The following is an 18,554-nucleotide window of genomic DNA, read 5'->3' on the forward strand; positions in this document are numbered from 1 at the left end:
CATTGATTTTAGTTCCTCTATGATCTGAAAGTGCTTTGATCAGACTAAGGACTACAACTTGCAGCCGAGCTGCATAAAGGCGCTAATTTAACCTGGCGATGCTGCATGTTAACATGTGTTTACTAGAAAGAGGAGAAGAAAATCATTGGGGGACTAAGACAATAATTTGGTTTTTGTAATGTCATGTAAACACAAGCTAGTCTTAGTCAGACTAACGTACCTCGATAATGTGATTCATAGCGCAGTCCGATTGCTCCTGCATGTGTATGCTTAGTCGGACTGGAGTCGGACGAACAGAAAACTGATTCAATACGCACTAGCTTAAAGAGAGATACAGTGCCACAGTGAGTCAGACATACACAGCCAATAAATCGATTTTCTTCTCCGCATGTGTACGCGGACTCTGCAAGTAGTCCGATTGCCTGTCTTAGTCTGACTATGGCCTTAGCTCGATTAAACTTTGGAGCCATTCCAGCAAACATTAACATAGTGAAGATAAGGGAAAGGTGTTTTCACTTAGTGCCTCAGTCAGTGAGTTCACATGCATGTTAGAAGTCTGATTTTAGTCAGACTAAGACAATAGTTTGGTTCTCTTAATGTCACTGGGGGTGGAGTGGCTCAGTGGTTAAGACCCTACCTTGTGTACCAAAGACATCATGGTCGCAAGTTCGATTCCACCCCTGGCTAATTGTACTTGATTCCATTGTAAGTCGCTTTGGATAAAAGCGTCTGCTAAATGACATGTAATGTAATGTAATGCATGTTAGAAGTCTGATTTTAGTCAGACTAAGACAATAGTTTGGTTCTCTTAATGTCATGTAAACACCGTAGTCCAACTAAAATCTGAGATACAAGAAAAAAGCATGTGGTTAAACATATTTCCATGTACACACTGAAGGTATATAAGCACGGGAGTCCACAAAATGAACACAAGTGACTCGTTGAGGACGTGAATCTTTAGATTATAATAATCTAGGATTCCCATTCATTGACAGCCCTACAAATGACCAGCCCTGTAATTCCAACAGTCAAAGTTGGTCTGAAGATAAAACCGTTTTTAAGCAGAATTTTAATGATGTTTTGAGGAAAGAAATGAAAGATGTTTTGTGCCTCACACTAGAACGATATCAAACGCAGCACATTCCTGTCACAACACCAGCTGGTTGTAACTTTCTTTTTTGATTGAACTCGACAGATAAAAGAAAACACGAAGCTCAAACATACTCCAAAACAAGCAAAGTTGCACAAATAGTATTGAGAATTGACATTAAATACTCACATACCATAATTGTTGTTGATGTGATCATTTTGTGGTTGAGTTGAGCGTGACTTGTTGGGGCAAATACAATAAAACCTGAAAAGACTTGTTTATTGTTTTCTCAAAAAAGTTTTCCTTCTGTGAACCAAGAATAGCGTTACTCCTCTACGAGCGCTCGCACTTGATATTATTTACTGGTTTTCAAAAGAATTTCCAAAGCCGGAGTGTTTTGTTCAGTAGACCTTGAAAGTGTGGCTTTGACAGCTTTACAAAGCTGAAATAGTCAGACATTTTGAAGCACGCGAGAGAGAGAGAGAGAGAGGGAGGGGGAGAGAGATTGTGACGACAGAGAAGCAGGTAATCTCATACCTCAAAGGTCTTTATTCTCCGGCTCAGCTCATTGTTGCATGCTCCCAGCAAAGAGTCGGTACACATCGTCTCCTGTTGCAGCGGTTCAACCCCGTCTTTTCCCAACAAGCTGGCTTCAGGGGTTCAGCTTTTTTTGTTCTAAGATGTCTGCCGTGTTGGTTTGTTTGTTTATTAATTCATTAATTGCCTCCGTTCACGCGGCGAACAAGTTACGAGTGTGTAGGAGCGCGCGTTTGAAGTGATGTTGCGCTTCACATCAGAAGATCCAGAGAGGAACTGTGATGCCTTTGAGTTTTGAGGGATTGATGTCGGGAACACAGCTGTGACAGCCAGGACTGCAGAGTCATGTCGACAAGCCGCCACACTTTGACAGCTCCAACCAGTGGAGTTAAAAACCGCAGTCATATCCAATTCTTATCATCTCTGTCTGACCAGTGGATTTCTGTAGAATTCATCATTTTCTCAAACACATCTAACGATGCCTACCTACAGTTTATATCTCTTTTAGTTGATGTCGGACATTTCATTGACATTTATGAGTGGCTTTTTCAACCTGTTCCTTTGCGCAGAATGTTAAAATGGAGCGCGTTGTCCTTCAGCGTCATTTTTTTTTTATTTTTTTTAACACCTGTATTGTTTTCCTTCCACGTTTTGGCTCACACCTGCACTGCTAATGTCAGCGTCAGTGTGTGTGTGACAAACATTAGCATCACTATCTTCTGCGAACACACACTGGTCAGGTTGTTACTACCTGAGGTCGTACATTTTTACGGGAAACAGTTCTCCCCTCCAGCCTCTGTGGCGCTTGCATATTTACCATTAAACCACGAAAGAGCGAAGCAAGAACTGAGCTTGGAACCTTCATAATTATTTGCAAAATCCCTGTCATGCTTGGGGGATCCATAGTAATTTAGGAGTGTGGCGCATTCGTGGTGGAGACAAACTTTGTTCTACCATAACTCATTGTCCAGTGCAGACACACAAACACACACACACACACACAAAGTACTCCAGGGAAAAAAACAGAGTAATTAATCAACTTCAGCAACTCATCAGCAGCTCTGTGAAACCCCTGTTAGTGGTTATAATGGCGCCATGTAAACGCTGCCTGTTAAGTTCACGTTCCTGCTGAATAATCAGTTGCCATTTCTACCAACGTGGAGAAGAAAGGGGGGAAAAAAAAAGAAATAATAATTCATTCTGGTCAGTCTGATACTACGTGGCTGAGACATAACGGAACTTCCAGTGCTTGTTTTAATATATTTTTCACAGATACAAAAAATGAATCTAGAAAGAATGTAAATCCAATTGTTTGAGAAATTTTAAAAGGTTCTTAAAAGGAATCCTCTAAATCATTCAGAAACATAATTTCAGTATATAAAACCAAAAGCATGTCATTGGTAATGTTTTAAATACAGATGCATGTGCAATTATACAGTATATTTGTAAAATTGAAAAGATTTTATGGGGCGTTTCCCCTGTTTCTACTAGCGATAGAAGTGAGCGGTTTGAAGTGAGCTGAGGCGATACGATGTGTGATGTTGCCAGACTTCCGGCCACTGATTGGTCAGAGTGTCGCCACAAGAATCAAGCCGAACAATGCCGAACTGTAGATCAGTTAAAAATGACTTAACGATCCTGAAAACGTGGCTTAATCTCCCACAATTACCAGGAAAATGTCTAAAATCTCAATATTTAACAGAGGAGTCTGGTGTATTTAGTGACAGACGTGGATGAAGTACTGAACAAATAGTTTTTAATCAATCATTTACACTGAAAACAAGTCACTATAGTCACTCGTTGGTGTTTTCCACGTGTAAAACAAAGTCACAACAGTTTCATGCAGCCGCGCAGTGATGACTCCACCCACGTCGAGTAGGTACTATTTTGTAGTACCAATTCAAACCGTGCCGAGGCGAGTCAAGGGAAGCTGGGACCATACCTGGAAAAGGGGCTTTACTTACTTACTTATTTACTTTTTACTTATTCATTTGTTTTCAACGTGTTAGACTTGTTTGGTCACAATTGTTGGGTCAGTGTTGTCAGATAAAATGTGACGTGACATCTGCTGTAGTTTTTGAGTGTGGAGGATGTCAAACAAAGGATGCTGTGAGTCGAAGTACAGTATTGCAGCGTTCCACAGAGCAGCTATGACACGAGTGTAACAGTATGTCTTCTATGGTCTCTCTGCACATGCATCATTATGTCACCCAGCCCTCCACAGCTGCAGAGGTGGCTACATCAGAGATCCGTGAGTGACTCAGACATTTAGTTATCTGGCCAAAAGCAACAGCATGTTGTTTAGGGAGCTAAATATTCTGATCCCTATACTGTAGACAAGGCTGTTGTTTAGCCAGGCGTTGAAAAGCCACCGGATCAGTAGTAGCTTGCAGCAAAAATAAAATATGCTGCTTTTAATGTCCACTCTCGGCTGTGAAAAGGTTGAACTTTGCTGTGTAAAATAAGACTTTACTGCAGTGATACTGGCACGTTCTCGCAGTCTCCACTACATACATAAGTGCCTGTGTGAACTGAAACTGTATCTGCTTACATCTCTTTTTTTGTGAGGAGATGATCGTCCCCAAGAAATCAATTAAAAATGTTTCCTCTGAATTGGCCAAAAGCACAATCAAGCAGAGAAAATATCACTTTTAATCAAGGGGAACTTGGTGCAGTATAGAGAGTTCTTCCAAACAGGTGAAAAGGGAACTCAAGCTTGCCAAATGTTAATATAAAGATAAGGTCGAGAAGTTGCTGAGCACTGGAAATTCACGCTGCCTGCTTGGTGTCGGGATGCAATCCAAAAAAAATGGGATATTTCTTTCACTGGGAAAACTGACCTGGATCTTTGAAATGATATTATTTTAATGTCATATAATGTCCATTGTGAAAGAAAGGAAAAGTCCCAGGCCTGATGGAATTGGAGGCTGTCTCTTGAAACACTGTGCTGGGCAGCTGATGGATGTTTTCCGCTTCATTTTCCAGTCGTCGGAGACATTGGAATGACTTCAGTCCAGTTAAACTGTTGGTGAAGGATACACTTATATCTGGACACTGTACAGGATAAATTGGAGCCCCTTCCTCTGCTTTTAACAGTGTTCAACCCGTTTGGTCCCACTTTTAACATTGGTGCAGGCCTCATTTTGCAGCCTGATGATCTTTTTTAACAGTGAGATCACAGTAAGTGAGTGTAAATGTTGTTTTACCCAGTGTCCTCTCCCCTCTTTTATTTGTTTTACATACAAATCAATGTCAAACCATCAAGACTCCAGGATACTAAAGATATATTGAACTATGCTATTACTGTCCTGTAGTGTTAAGTGTTACCGTAATGGAGCAGTTAAGGTGCCGAGTCAACAGAGACGTGCAGCTAAGCGACGCTTAAGTGCGCATCGCTACAAGGGAGCATGTATGTACAGGAAGTGACACAGATAGCGAGTATTTTAGGGCGGGATGGAATCTTTTGGCAAATGTGAGCGTCTGTAACCTAGTTTTAAACCTTTAAAATATGTAGTAGAGCGTAAAGTGTTTTCAATTAATCATCAACAGTAAAATGGGCGCACATTACAGTACAGTGAAGTGTTGTCAGAGCAAAAGCAGGGCAAATATCTTGTCTCCGATGCTTAACTTGAGATTAAATAAATGGGAAACACTCCTTTTTTTTTTCTTTTGTCTGTGTGGATGTAGTGTCTTTAGCTTCTGTTTTGTATTTTTTCACATTCAGCCTTGTCAGTCATCTCCGCAAACTCTTCCAACCAAATTCAGAGCACAGTATCTCGTGTTCCACTCTCTGAATTCAAAGATCTTGGACCACTTGAACCGCCCTCGTGAGAGCGACATGAACAAAAAACGATCCGTCTCTCTGTTCTCCTGTCCTGCATCACCTGCACTCACATACACATATTTCCCGGTATATCATTGTGCATTCTGTTTCCATCAAAGCTGAACCCTGAGGTCAGTTCGAGCCGCGACTCCTGCAGTGCAGTGTTGTACTACAGGCCACTAATCTCTCTTACCCTCCTCCTCCAGGGCTGGAAAGGTCTTAAAAAGACCACTTAGCCGAACCCTGTCACAAAAAGCCTTTGCAGTTTACAGTATGAAGTAGAGAGAGAGAGAGAGGGAGGGAGGGAGGGAGGGAGGTGGAGGCGGTGACTGGTCACTTTATTTTTGCTTTCCATAAAGATCAAAGATTATTGAGATTGTCGTAGGTCTTGTGCTTGTGTCGGTTTGGAATAATGGTTTAATGAATTGTGGCTTATCTGGCCAAATGAAGTATGGAGGATTAGCTCCAAACTGTCGACTTGGTTCCATTAAGCCTCTCAGAGCGGGATGACTTTTTTTTTGACTTTTTAGAGATTTAAAATCTTTTTTGAGTTTTATCAGATCTGTGTAAGCTTAATTTCTCTAAATGTGGCATATATACGGCAAGTATGCATATTTTTTAAATGGAAACAGGATATGTAATGATATATAATGATGCATTAGTGTGCACAAACTTTATCAGTTTCCAAACAACTTGTAATTGCATTCTATTTTCAGAGGAAAGCATTTGCATATATACTTACACTTACTTCTGACCTAAGAATAGACGTCTTCCGTAAATGTCGCCGTGTCCAAAGTCTTTTGTTTGCTTGCAGGAAGGCTTGCGATCTCAAATGCACGACTGTAATGCAACAAATAAACGTATAATGTTGTACTGGGGAGTTTAACAGCCGTCTGCTCGCCCTCCACAGCGTGAACAGTGAACATCACCAAACTGATGCGGCTTCATTATTTAGCCTCGTCCTCTGTGAATCCTCTGTGAATCCACTGTCACTCTGCAATCCGCTCAGGTGCTTTCGCGGCAACACCCACTTCAGAAATGGACTCCGTTGTTAGCGGCCTCTTCCCTCCCGAAAATTGGTCATTAAATAATGTCGGGGGGGAAATTGTTCCCTTTGAATGGCCTGGTAAGTGTGCACTTCCAGGAGGGGCTGCTGTATATATCTTGAGTAATAGATATTGTTGACAGCAGCGGGGGTTATTTTTAGTGATTTTTATCCCTCTTTTTTGTCAACATTAAACTCAACAAGTTGCTTCGGCGCCGCTCTGAAAACTGTCTTATTATTGTGCCGTGAATACATTTACGTTTTGCTGGCTTTTTGAAAACTGGGCTGTAATTTAACTGTCTGTCTAATCACATTTTCAATTCTGTTGCCGGGAATTTTTTCATAAATGATCACGCACTCGCCGCAAACTTTCGGTCTCTTTATCCTGTTTTAATTGAGAGGCAGAGCAGCACAAACGCTTCCCGTCGAGTCGACCTGGAGCCGACGCGTAACAGCAAAGGTGCGGCTGCAGTGACGTGTCCCCACCTTCATATTTGACATGCATATGGAAGCGAGCGCAATCAGATCTCCTGCCAAACCTGCTGCAGCTGCTGCTTTATTAATACAACTTGAAACAGATTATTTTAACACGCTGCTTTCTGCACACACTCGCCTCTTCATTCACACCCATCCTCCGTTTGCCTGCTCTCTGTCTTCTCCTCGTGACTCTTAACAAGCTTGCTTGCGGTCTAGTGATAGGGAGCCGACTGGGGAAGAGACACCATATTGGATTCGCAGGCATGGCGAGAGACAGCTCGGCAGGAAGACACGGGGACGAGAGGGGGAGAGCAGATTAAAACCATAGAGAAAAGAAGAGTCACAGACATATGTAAAGGGTTTGAGGCCTTGCAGAAGGACGGAGACGGAGGAAAAATAGCCAAAGATGCTCACAAAACATCAAAAAGAGACAATGAGGTGGTGGGTGGATGAGAGAAGGCGGCGGTGTAAGATAGAGAGGGAAGGCTAAGTCGGGGAAGCAATGAGTAGCGGCGGCAAAGGATTCCTCTGTACCTGTGGAGGAGATTAAGGGTCTGCATCCAGTGTGATTAATGAGCTGGCTGCTGATTGCTCATCCCTATCTCCCTCCCATGAATAATCACCTCACCAGCAGGAGTTTGAGTTTCCATGTGTATGTGTGACAGAGAGAGGGAGAGAGAGAGGGAGTGTGTTTGAGAGAGAAAGAGTGAGTGCTTATGTGTATTATGAGAGAGGAAGGAAAGAGTACGTATGAGAGACAGTAAATGAGAATACATACACAGAGTATGATACACATGACTACAGTTTAGCGTGTCGGCATGTTTGAGACACGGATGATACGTTTACTAATAGCTGCAGCCCACCTGCAGAGAGCAACAGGATCATTTGTATGCACCCAGTGGGAGTTCTGTCTCCCGACACGTGTTGTATGAACACAGAGGACACAGTCGCACACAGTCATAGAGGGAATATAGTCTCAGTATACATCAGTTGTTTAATGTCTGATAGTTTTTGCAGACTAGCTTCGGTGTGTGATAATATGGACCCAACTATTATATTATTACATAAACAAAGTAATCTAAACAAAACGATTATTACAAATGGGGAGCTTTTATTCTGAAAGTAACGCTTCTATTGTTGTGACATGTCTGATTTCCTGTCAAAATTAGAACACATGCAGTGGAATTCCCGGGTTTAAACACAGTGTGAGTAAAGATATGTACACAATATACAATGATTTATAGTTATTTCAAGCCAAATTCAAACAATTCATTCAAAATGTCATGTTCAAAGCCACTTTTTTATGTGCAATAAGTCAAGTTCAAGTCAATGAGTAACAACTGACTCTTTGGCAGTATTAATCAATAGTTGTATTCTATTATAACCTTTCAACATAAAGTAAATCAAGTCATCTAAGGGAGAAAAGCTCTGGTAACAGTCTCACAACTGCAGCACTGGCAACATCTTCCTGTGCTGCAACAAAACCTATTAAATAAAAAAGAGAATTGGACATTAGCGCAAAAAACAAACCCACAATGCTTGTCAATATCAACAAATAATTACCGAGATGAAGAGATTGCCTCGGGTCGTCTTGTCCAAATCCCCAAAACATGAGTGTTTGTTTAATAACCTGCACATTCAACAAACTTAAGAGTCAACCATTTTTCCCCAGCAATCTTGCCTACTGCAGCTTTAATAATGCTATATATATATATATATATATATATATATATATATATATATATATATATGTATATTTATATATATGTGTATATGTATATATGTATATATATATATATACATATATAAATATAAATGTATATATATATGTGTATTTATATATATGTATATTTATATATATATATGTGTATTTATATATATATGTGTATATGTATATATATATAAATATAAATGTATATATATATGTATTTATATATATATGTATATTTATATATATATATATATACATATATAAATATAAATGTATATATATATATGTATTTATATATATATGTATATTTATATATATATATGTATATGTATATATATATATATATATATATATATATATATATATATATATATATATATACATATATATATATATATATATATATATATGTGGAAGGACGGGCACAAGTGCCACTCCTAACCAATTAGGAGTGGAAATGTCCCAAGATCCCAAAGATTTTACATATTTAAGTTATGTTTTATTTATTTATGTACTCTTTTTCCAGAACTGGCCCAAGTGTGGAGAGAACATACAATTGTCTGGCATCTCACTGCCCACACATTAGTTACGTCGCTTATTATTAGTGCTGTGCATAAAGCTGTGCATACAGTGGGCTGTGAGTGTGACGACAAAACCCACTCTCACTCTGCGACTTGAGTGGAAGTGGGGAGGAGGAACAAGGCCCCGCATGTCAAAGCACCCTTCAGTAATTCAGTATCCAAATAGCTGTCAGTGTGCAGGATAGAGCCAGTGCCAGCACGTGTTTCTGTGATTCTATTTCTACAACATTGATTGATGCACTTCACTATCGTCCTGGTTACCTGAGACCTGCTTGTGTTGTCGTGACGTCTTGGCGGTGGTCTAGCAACAATAAATATTCAAAATAATTGAGTTATCTTTAGTCGATGGGTTCACCAAAGTGCACTGATGACACAAATCCTACACCAACACTGAGCTGACACACACACCTACACCCTCCATGGCTCACGAGAGAGCTCTGTGGTTTTCCAATAAGCGTTGGAAGTGTCGCCGTCACCGGCTCAAAGCGGGGAAGACTATGTTCAGCAAAAGGAACTCGTGTTTGTGAGCATATCGCTCTTCCCACGCGTGTCTCAGGGAAGTTTCCCCAACAATTTCATTCCAAACAAATAGAATATGACTGAATATCTTCCCACAGGACTCTTGAATCCATCAGAGGTAGTAATCACAGACTGTGATCAATCCACACTGATGCTGATTTCACTCTATGGCTCAACAGTTAATTAAAAAGTGCACCCAAGCCCTGAATTCATAAAGAAGTACTATTCCCACTAAATTTGTAATTAAAATTCAAACAATCACAACATATTTTCTATCCAGTCCTACTTCAGCGTGATGGTGGGGGGGGTTCAGCTGGTGGTTAAATCTAAAGAGAGTGTTTTCTGAGGAAAACATCTTATGACAAGATGCTTCACAAGATGTTTTGGGGAAATGCAACGTGCTGTTTTGCTCTGATGGGACCGACTTATAGAGATTTGTGCAGCTGCTGCCTCTCTCTCTCTCTCTCTCTCTCTGAGTAAAGGCGTGTTTGTGTTGTTCAGCCATGCATTCACTTCACACAATATTTTGTTCAGTAGGTCAATTCATATCAATAAGGATAGGATTGCATTTTATATGTATTATTATTTATTTTTAAATGTCCTCGTGCTAAAAGAATGACGACTTTTTTTTGTAGAATGATGAGGAAACAAGAAGCCCGGCCAATTATTTTGCCCGACACTTAAAGTGTCTCACAGCACACTCACTGCCAGTCAGAGCCATTTTATGTGTCACTTTATAGCGACATTAGACTCGACATCTCGTCTCTTGTTTAGATTCTTGTTTTTCAGAATCAATTTTTAAATCCTTTTATTGGTCTTTAAAGCTCTTAATGTCTTGGTCTTTTTTTAATCTTTCCTGATTTGCTTTTATCAACCTTCAAATACCCGCAGCTCTTCTGGTAATATATAAACAATGGTATTTTTTTGTCTTTAACCATTAGTGTTCACGAGGCACAGATGTGTGCCACAGGTGCACCCTTGGTAAATTGCAGTGGGGATGATACACAACTCCTTATATGGACATCCTGTGGGTGTGTGTGTTTAAAATAACTTATTTAATAAATGTTTTGAACTGTGAAATGTGACACATTTCCAAATTTCACATATACAATCCGAATTTCTTGAAAAATGAGAGGACTTTTTGCTCAGGTGTGTTTACGTATTGCCTATGGATTGTGCTGGAAAACAGGACATAAGACACTCTAATTCTCAGTGTTGACCGTAATAATGTATTACAGTATTTTTCACTTATAAACACATTGGACAGTGGAATTATGTCGTTTTTCGGGGTAAATAGATGTAAAAAAATGATTGTTTCGGGTCTTTCTAAGAGTTTATGGTCGTTTACTGTCGTGGTGAGACAGTATATTACAGTATACAGCGTAGTCGCCTGATAAGACCCACATTGAGGCGTTTTCCTATAACGACTCAAGACCTAATTATCTAGTCTGGTTTTTAATTGAATTCCTGCTTAATTGTTGCTTTTTGTTAACTATTGATTGATAACCTGTTTCCCCCTATTTCTGTCTTTATTCATACACATGGCATATAAAATATGTTATATTTTCCCCTCTGATGATTGTTCAGGGGCAGCATGATGTGATTGTTATTCTTCCAAAATAGCCGCATTCCCTACTGAGCTGCATATCATGTGTGTGTCATGTTTTCAAATGCCATATATTTTTATCTCCATTACTATGCATCATATGGCCGTTCGTGTGACCTTTAAGTCCCGCAGCATCAGTCGTAAGAGTCTGGTGATATTGTGTTGTCTTCATAAATGTGCAGCAGTTTTTATTTCTGTTAAAAATGTCCATGTGTTTTTTTTTTCTAAAGCTGCGTTTTTGTTCCCCATGGAAACGGCAGCGAATCTGGGACAATAAAAGATGTCTCACTCTGTTGGATTTACGGAAACACGATGATCATGGAGTTACCAGCTAATCCGATTCACCGGCATCATTTTTGTCGTTTTAAACCCAGAGAGCGAAGTTAGAAACGATTCTTTTTTAATGATTATTGGTGTCAGGTGTCAGTAAAACCTGTAAACCCGCCCCCTCTCTGATGCCATCATCCATAACAACATTTCAATTTGCACGTCCCCAATTCAGCAAATACGCCACCAGCCCATAATGCTCGGGCAAATCAACTAATCCATGCTCGTCGGGCACCAGTCGGATTATGTTTTTCTTGCCCCCTCCACACATCTCACTCCTTCACCTATGACCCCCATCTCTCTCTCTCTCTCTCTCTTCCTCCCTTTCCCTGCTCCTCATCTCACCTTTTCTTCTCCTCTTCCTTGAGTGTAAAGTCGTGGATGTTATGTCTTGGCCTATAAAAAGTCACGCTGTTCTGCTCCTGTGCTTTGTGGTTTGATGTCTTTACTCGTGCTCGGGAGGGGCAGGTCTCTTAAAAAAGTGGATGGGAACAAACTCTCTGAGCCGCAGTCTTGAGCTCAGCACATTTAGTTATTCCCTGGGAGATCGTCTTCATGCTTTGAATCAAATTTATCTCCCCTCCTGTCTCACGTGCACTCATATTTTTACTTTTCCTATGCCCCAGTGGGTCTTCCTTTCTTTTGCATACTATATAATGTGTTTTCTTTTTCCTTCTGTCCTCATAGACCAGATGTTTCTGGCATTTACATCATTTTCTTTGTCTCTGCCTCAAATTTCTTTGCTCTACTTCACTTTCTTTCGTTCACTCTCTTCCCCCCAGTAATGCACCGTTGTTTGTCCCCCTGGAGCCGGACACGGGAAACTTCTCTTTGGCCCTGTCACTCTGTTGTCCATAGCTCAGTTAGTGCGGGGCCTGATCAATCAGCTGAGCTCCTGAGTCCCCTGGAAAGTCCATTACTAGATCTAAAACACAATGGAGCTATTTTCAAGAAAACGGGGGGAAACTGCTGGACACATGTATATGTATATATATATATATACATTATGTATATATATATATATGTATATGTGTATATATATACATATATACTGTATATACATATACATATATATACATTATGTATATATACATATACATATATATATGTATACATACATATATATATATATACATATATATATACATATATATACACATATACATATATATATATATATACACATATATATACATATTCATTGTTGACCTTCTGTGAGAGTAGGAATAGTCTGTTGTGGTGCGGTTAATTAGTAACGATAGTACTATAGTGCTGGAATCAAACAGCATAACATTATGAATTCAGATCAAAATGTTTTCATGTTACAAAGTACCAGAGTCTGATCCACTCACTCATGCACTTAAGCCCTGCCAGTACTAAAACACACCGCCGTGCTCTCCGTTAAGTGCAACAGACTCTTTTTGTTTTTTGTTTTTTTTGCCAAATTAAAGAAAAACAAAGTCTTTAGTGCCTCCAATGTGTGGGCGGCCAAAAGCCAAACGTAATGTGTTTTATTTTTGAAGTATAGTGATTAAATCTTTTAAAATACCGTGTCTCACATTGTAATTTACATTTACATTAATGATAAATAATAAAGGGCTTCTCCGTTATGACCAAAATGGTCGTCACAATGGTGTTTGATCACTATTGATATCATGATGATTCAAAATCATCTGCATCATTCTTTCTTCTTTTACTCATCTTCTGTTACTCTTCACCAGTAACACATGTACTGATATTTAAGGGTTTTTAAGGGTTAATTGCAATTTGATCTATTTACCTAAAAGTTGTGTCACATGATCTGGGCATGGGATGCTCAAGTGTACGGAGCTCAAACCTCAGGGTTTTGAGAAGGTCTGCTCTAAGTTTGTTTTTGTTTGTTTGTTTATTATTGTTATACTTATTTTCTCATTTCTTTGTATTCCTGCCACAGCAGCAAAGAGGAAAAACTACTACTGAAGCAAATCAGTTGATGACTCAGTCCTGGTGTCGCTTGATATTAGACAGTTTGATTTACTGAAAGTGCATCTCCTTATATCAACTTACCCTGGCTTTTATGCTGTTATGTTGTCTCGTCCATCCTTTACTGTCTTTTTTTTGTCTCTCACTGTGTCTCTTCTGTCTCCACCCGTCTCCACCCCGACTGTACAGCAGGGACATCTTAGCGTTTCAAACGTCCTCGAATGTTAACAACTCTCCGAGACCCAGTTTCTCTCGAAAGGTGTCATCAACAGCAATTAGCATGTTTCCTTTTCATTTTCGGCTTTCAGAAAACACACGTTTCCCGTCTTTTTTTTGGACTTTTAATATTAGTGTGATGCGTTTAACTCAATGCAAAATATATCTGAGAGTGAGCAGCGTTATTTTAAGGAATTAACACTCTTTAAAAGCTAAACTAATCACCTAAACTAAGTGGACTCGCATAACTACAATAATTCCTAGAAGTTGGAAGAGACGGTGTTCACCAACTCATAACTTCCATCTACTGTGAAGACAGCGTGGATTATATTAAAATCATTATACTAAAGTCATTATAAGCAGCCTGGCACGATTCAGAGAACTTCCAAAGGTTTCTCAGCACAAACGCTGTGGTGATACATTTTAACACGATGCAACCTAATTGTGATGAATCGCTTAAAACGGTGGCTCTTTTATTTCTGCTTTGGTGTAACTTAACGGTAGTCAGTGACTATCCAGCACAAAATTAAGCCCAGCAATTAAAGAGTTATGACGGAGTATGAGGGACAACACTGAAGAAAGAAATTCTAATCTTTTGAGACGAGAGTTGTCGTTATTATTCAAGCAAAACACGATCAGCTGCAACCTAAGATTCTGCAAGACACTGAATCTGTAAACGAGGAAAGAATCACACAGACTTGGAGGAAGTCATCTCTTTTTCATTTATTTGATTTTATTCAACGTTTATTTTTTTGAGATAAAGACCTCTTGAGTTATGGTTGCAGTGACAATTTGACAATTTGATTTTACTAATTTCTAATGACTAAATTCCAGAGATAAATGTATTATTTGATCATCAGAAAGTGGATCTGATTCTCACAACAACAGAGGATGTTGGAATTGAAAAAAAAAAAGTAATAAAATGGACAAAAAGTTGACGTCAAAGTCACTTTCTTCAAAGAAAATAAAAGCCCTGCACTGCTCTTCACTGTGTTTCTCTCATTTATGAGTTTTATGAGTTAAAATTCTGAAAAAAAAGAAAAAGAAAAAGGTTTGAATAAACAAACCCAGCAGCATCATAATGTTTTTTTTAAGTTTATTATTGGGTAAATGGGTAAAACAGCCCTTTAAGAATAATAATACTACATTTAATTAAATAATAAAAACATCTCATAATATTCCGACTTTTTTCTTAAATATTCACTTCATATATACACTTCAAATATTCATTATTACATAGGTCTGAGTGGTTATTTTAGTGCTTCCTGCTGAACATATTGTTATTTTGCTTGTCACGTCATCTTCATCCATAGATTTTCATTTCCCATGCACAACGACGGATATAATTCCACCTATTTCCGTCTCTACCTCGGTCTTTAAATACGCATCAGTGATGACAGTCTGGGCAGACGCTCGTCTAAGTCCCGTCGCGGTCAACATCCTGTTGTTATTTACTTGGCATTACACTTGCTTGGGCTTCATTTCGATTTCTCGCAGGTGTCTGCTTTTTGTGTTGTGTGAATCCTGTGCCTGAGCCAATACTGACCCAGGGTCACACACACGCTGACATCATGTCAGTGCTTCCGTGCACCACATCCAGATTCATCTAATACCCCAGTGTTGTCTGATATTTTTATCCTCTTTAAATATGAAAGCTTTATGTACAGAGGAAGCGAAAAGACAAAGGATTAGATTCTCTAGTGTTGTAATGAAATCGACTTATCGCACACTCTCTATAGCGCGGAGCCAGACATGCTCCTTTTATGTCTTATTAAATACAAATACACAGCACATAATACACTGTAAATGATTAAGTTGAAACCGCCAATACGGAAAAAAAGATAACGGTATAAATAAATAATATGCAACTGTGACTCTCGATGGCCACACAGCTTGGCAACAGGCAGAATTTATGGCAGCAAGAGGAACCAGTGAAGGATAATTCTTAATTTGCCGTGAAGGTGAGCTGAATTGTGCGGCCATTTCAATGAACATAAATTGTCTTTAATGAGAAGAATGATATTTGGCGAGCGGCGTGTCCTCTGACATGTGGTCTTCCTCATGCAGAATATCCTTCACTCATGGACAGCTGTTTATCCTCCACGGTCCACTAATAACAAGACGGATGCTTAGAAATGTCTTTTTTCCTGGCTGCAGTTCCTTCACCCGCAGCACAATCACTCGTTTGTGATTTTCTGCCGCTGCTTTTTCATGTTTCTGCTCTGTCGCCCCGTTCCAAGCGCCAACCGTCTCCCCTTTTGTGCTCCCATTCTAACAGAGGTCGTCCAGCTGATCCTGGCGGAGGACCAGCGCGTCAGCATCTCCACGGTAACGGTGGGCCTCAGCGCCGTCCTCACCTGTGCCATCCAGGGAACGCTGCGTCCCCCAATCATCTGGAAGAGGAACGGCATCATATTAAACTTCCTGGACCTGGAGGACATCAACGTGAGTGCATGTTTATACCTCCGTCATATTTGCTGATGATCTCGTCTCCGTGTCGATGTAATGACCCTGCTGCTTGACTTAATGGCACTGGCTGTATAACGGTGGATTAAATGTGCGAATTAACTTTTTAATTGAGCCCCTCAATTAATATTTGATGATATCAAGTAGTGAGGAGGGACATTACCAGTTCAGGGAGTTTTAATTTCCCGGCATGAGCTGCAGCTTTATTTCTTCTTTGTATTTACATTGTCAGAAGCACTTAGAGGTTATGAGCTCTTATAAAAGGTGTGCTGAGAATAGTACGTTCCTGATTAAAAAAAAGAAAAACTTATGAGAGGTGGGCTGAAGCGGTCAAATTATAATTTACTCAGTGCCTAATGAACTGTGCGGCCGCGCTCCTCTTTAGACCCACGTCTGCACAGGTGACAGCACAGCGTTGGCCTTCCACGCTGGCGGATCACGATTCACTAATTGCCCGTTAACGAGCTGCCTCGTTGGTCCGCTGTGATGATGATGAGCCGATAAACAATGTCAAGTGTTGAGGTGGAGACTGGGGGAGAGGAAATGGCAACAGAGGTCCCCTCAGGCTCCTGACCGCACATAATGAATTTGTACAGCGAGAGCGGGGGGCCCCGGCTGTGTTTGACTTTCTTTTCATTGATTCGGGTCAAAGATGGAATAAACAGGATCCTTAAACGGGGGGAGCGCTCTCGCTGGTGATTGGTTGTGTTGCGTGATTCCTTCGCTAAATAGAGGATAAATAGTCCATCTTGACTATTAAAATAAATAACCCAGAGTCAATAAATGGCTGAAGACGGAGCATCCACAAGTGGATGTTTGGATTTCTATTATAAAAGCTGCTCATGCAATTTAAATGTATTCATCTGCATTTTTAGGAATAATTTGTCATAAAGCATATGTTACATTTCACTATGAAGCATTGGAGTATCATAAATAATCATAATTCCAATAAAATGTACATTCATTCGATGAATTCATGAAACGAGGACTTCATTTTCCTCCTTTGAACAATAACACAACAGCAAGGCCGTCTACAATAAGTGCTTACACTGTGAGAACTGCAGTACACCAGCGAGGTGCTTCATGTCTGAAAGAAACTGGATACAGATTCATTTAGATATTAAATGAATAATGTATTTTTTCTTTTATTAAAAACAGGTATAAAGCAGTTTCTATATTTGCAACCACTTGATAAACAACGCGACTGTGGTTCTTAAGTGTGTTCAGGGTTGTATTGCACCAGTATTGGTCTGTGTATTACGGCAAAAGCAACGATGATTAAATTTGCTGAATAGGTCAAAGACAGAAGAGACATTAATGTAGTTTTGGATGTGAAGAGAAAAAAACTCAACTAATAACTAACTAATCGAACCCAGCAACTTGTTTCTGTGAGGCAACAGTGCTAACCACTAAGCCACTGTGCAAAAGTGCATACGCACAAGAAGCAACACTTATCTTTAATGATTTTGGCCTAAATATTTAAGCATAACCGGCCAGAGTTATTGTCGTCACACGTTTAACCCGAATGGTCTATTTAGTTTTAATTGCCCTCACTGGTGTCGTCGTATCTCTCACCTTTATTCTAAATTGAGAATTTCTTAAAAAGCTCCTTTAAAACTCCCCCATCCGTCTTAAAGGAATGTCATTTGTCACAAAGCAGCCTTCTGCCAGGTCACACTCGAAAAGATCCATGTCATGATGGAGCCACACCAGGACATCTGCTCTGCCACTTGATGGGACGGCAAACTATTTAATGCCTTAATCCACCCTGAGCTGCGGCTGGAACCCCCTGGTGACTGCCGCATTCTGCACCAACAACAACCGGCTCCATTCATCAACCTAATGGGCTTTATATTTTTAACCCTTGCCATTTATCAGGCTGAGGCAGCGTGATGAGGGGAGCGAGCCCCGATCAAATTCCCCCAACGCCTGCTACAGCTCAACAGGGAGACCGTTGATTCATGGTCTCTCTTCCCTTTCAAATCACTCTTTTTCTCCCTTGTCTTTTTCCATCACTTCCTGCTGTTGTGTGCCTCCTATTTCCTCGCCCTACTCTCTCCACGCGTCCTTATGCATTCTGTCAGGCTACTTTCATTTCTCCCTCACTCCCTGCGGTTCTTTCCCTCACGCCACCTTTCAACACTGCTCCCTCTCCTGCACCTCCTGTTCTTCTTCTCCCATCTTCCGTTCCTCC

General features: G+C 40.0%; 1 protein-coding gene across 1 annotated transcript in view; it reads left to right on the plus strand.

The window, feature by feature from the left end:
* Positions 1 to 18,554, plus strand: part of fstl4 (follistatin-like 4) — a 178,005-nt gene that overhangs the window by 132,630 nt on the left and 26,821 nt on the right. The window contains exon 7 of the mRNA XM_044042396.1: positions 16,173 to 16,339. Within this exon, the coding sequence (XP_043898331.1) occupies positions 16,173 to 16,339 (167 nt within the window). The remainder of the gene's footprint in view (positions 1 to 16,172; positions 16,340 to 18,554) is intronic.

Source organism: Solea senegalensis, linkage group LG13, assembly GCF_019176455.1.
Source record: "Solea senegalensis isolate Sse05_10M linkage group LG13, IFAPA_SoseM_1, whole genome shotgun sequence".
Lineage (NCBI taxonomy): Eukaryota > Metazoa > Chordata > Actinopteri > Pleuronectiformes > Soleidae > Solea > Solea senegalensis.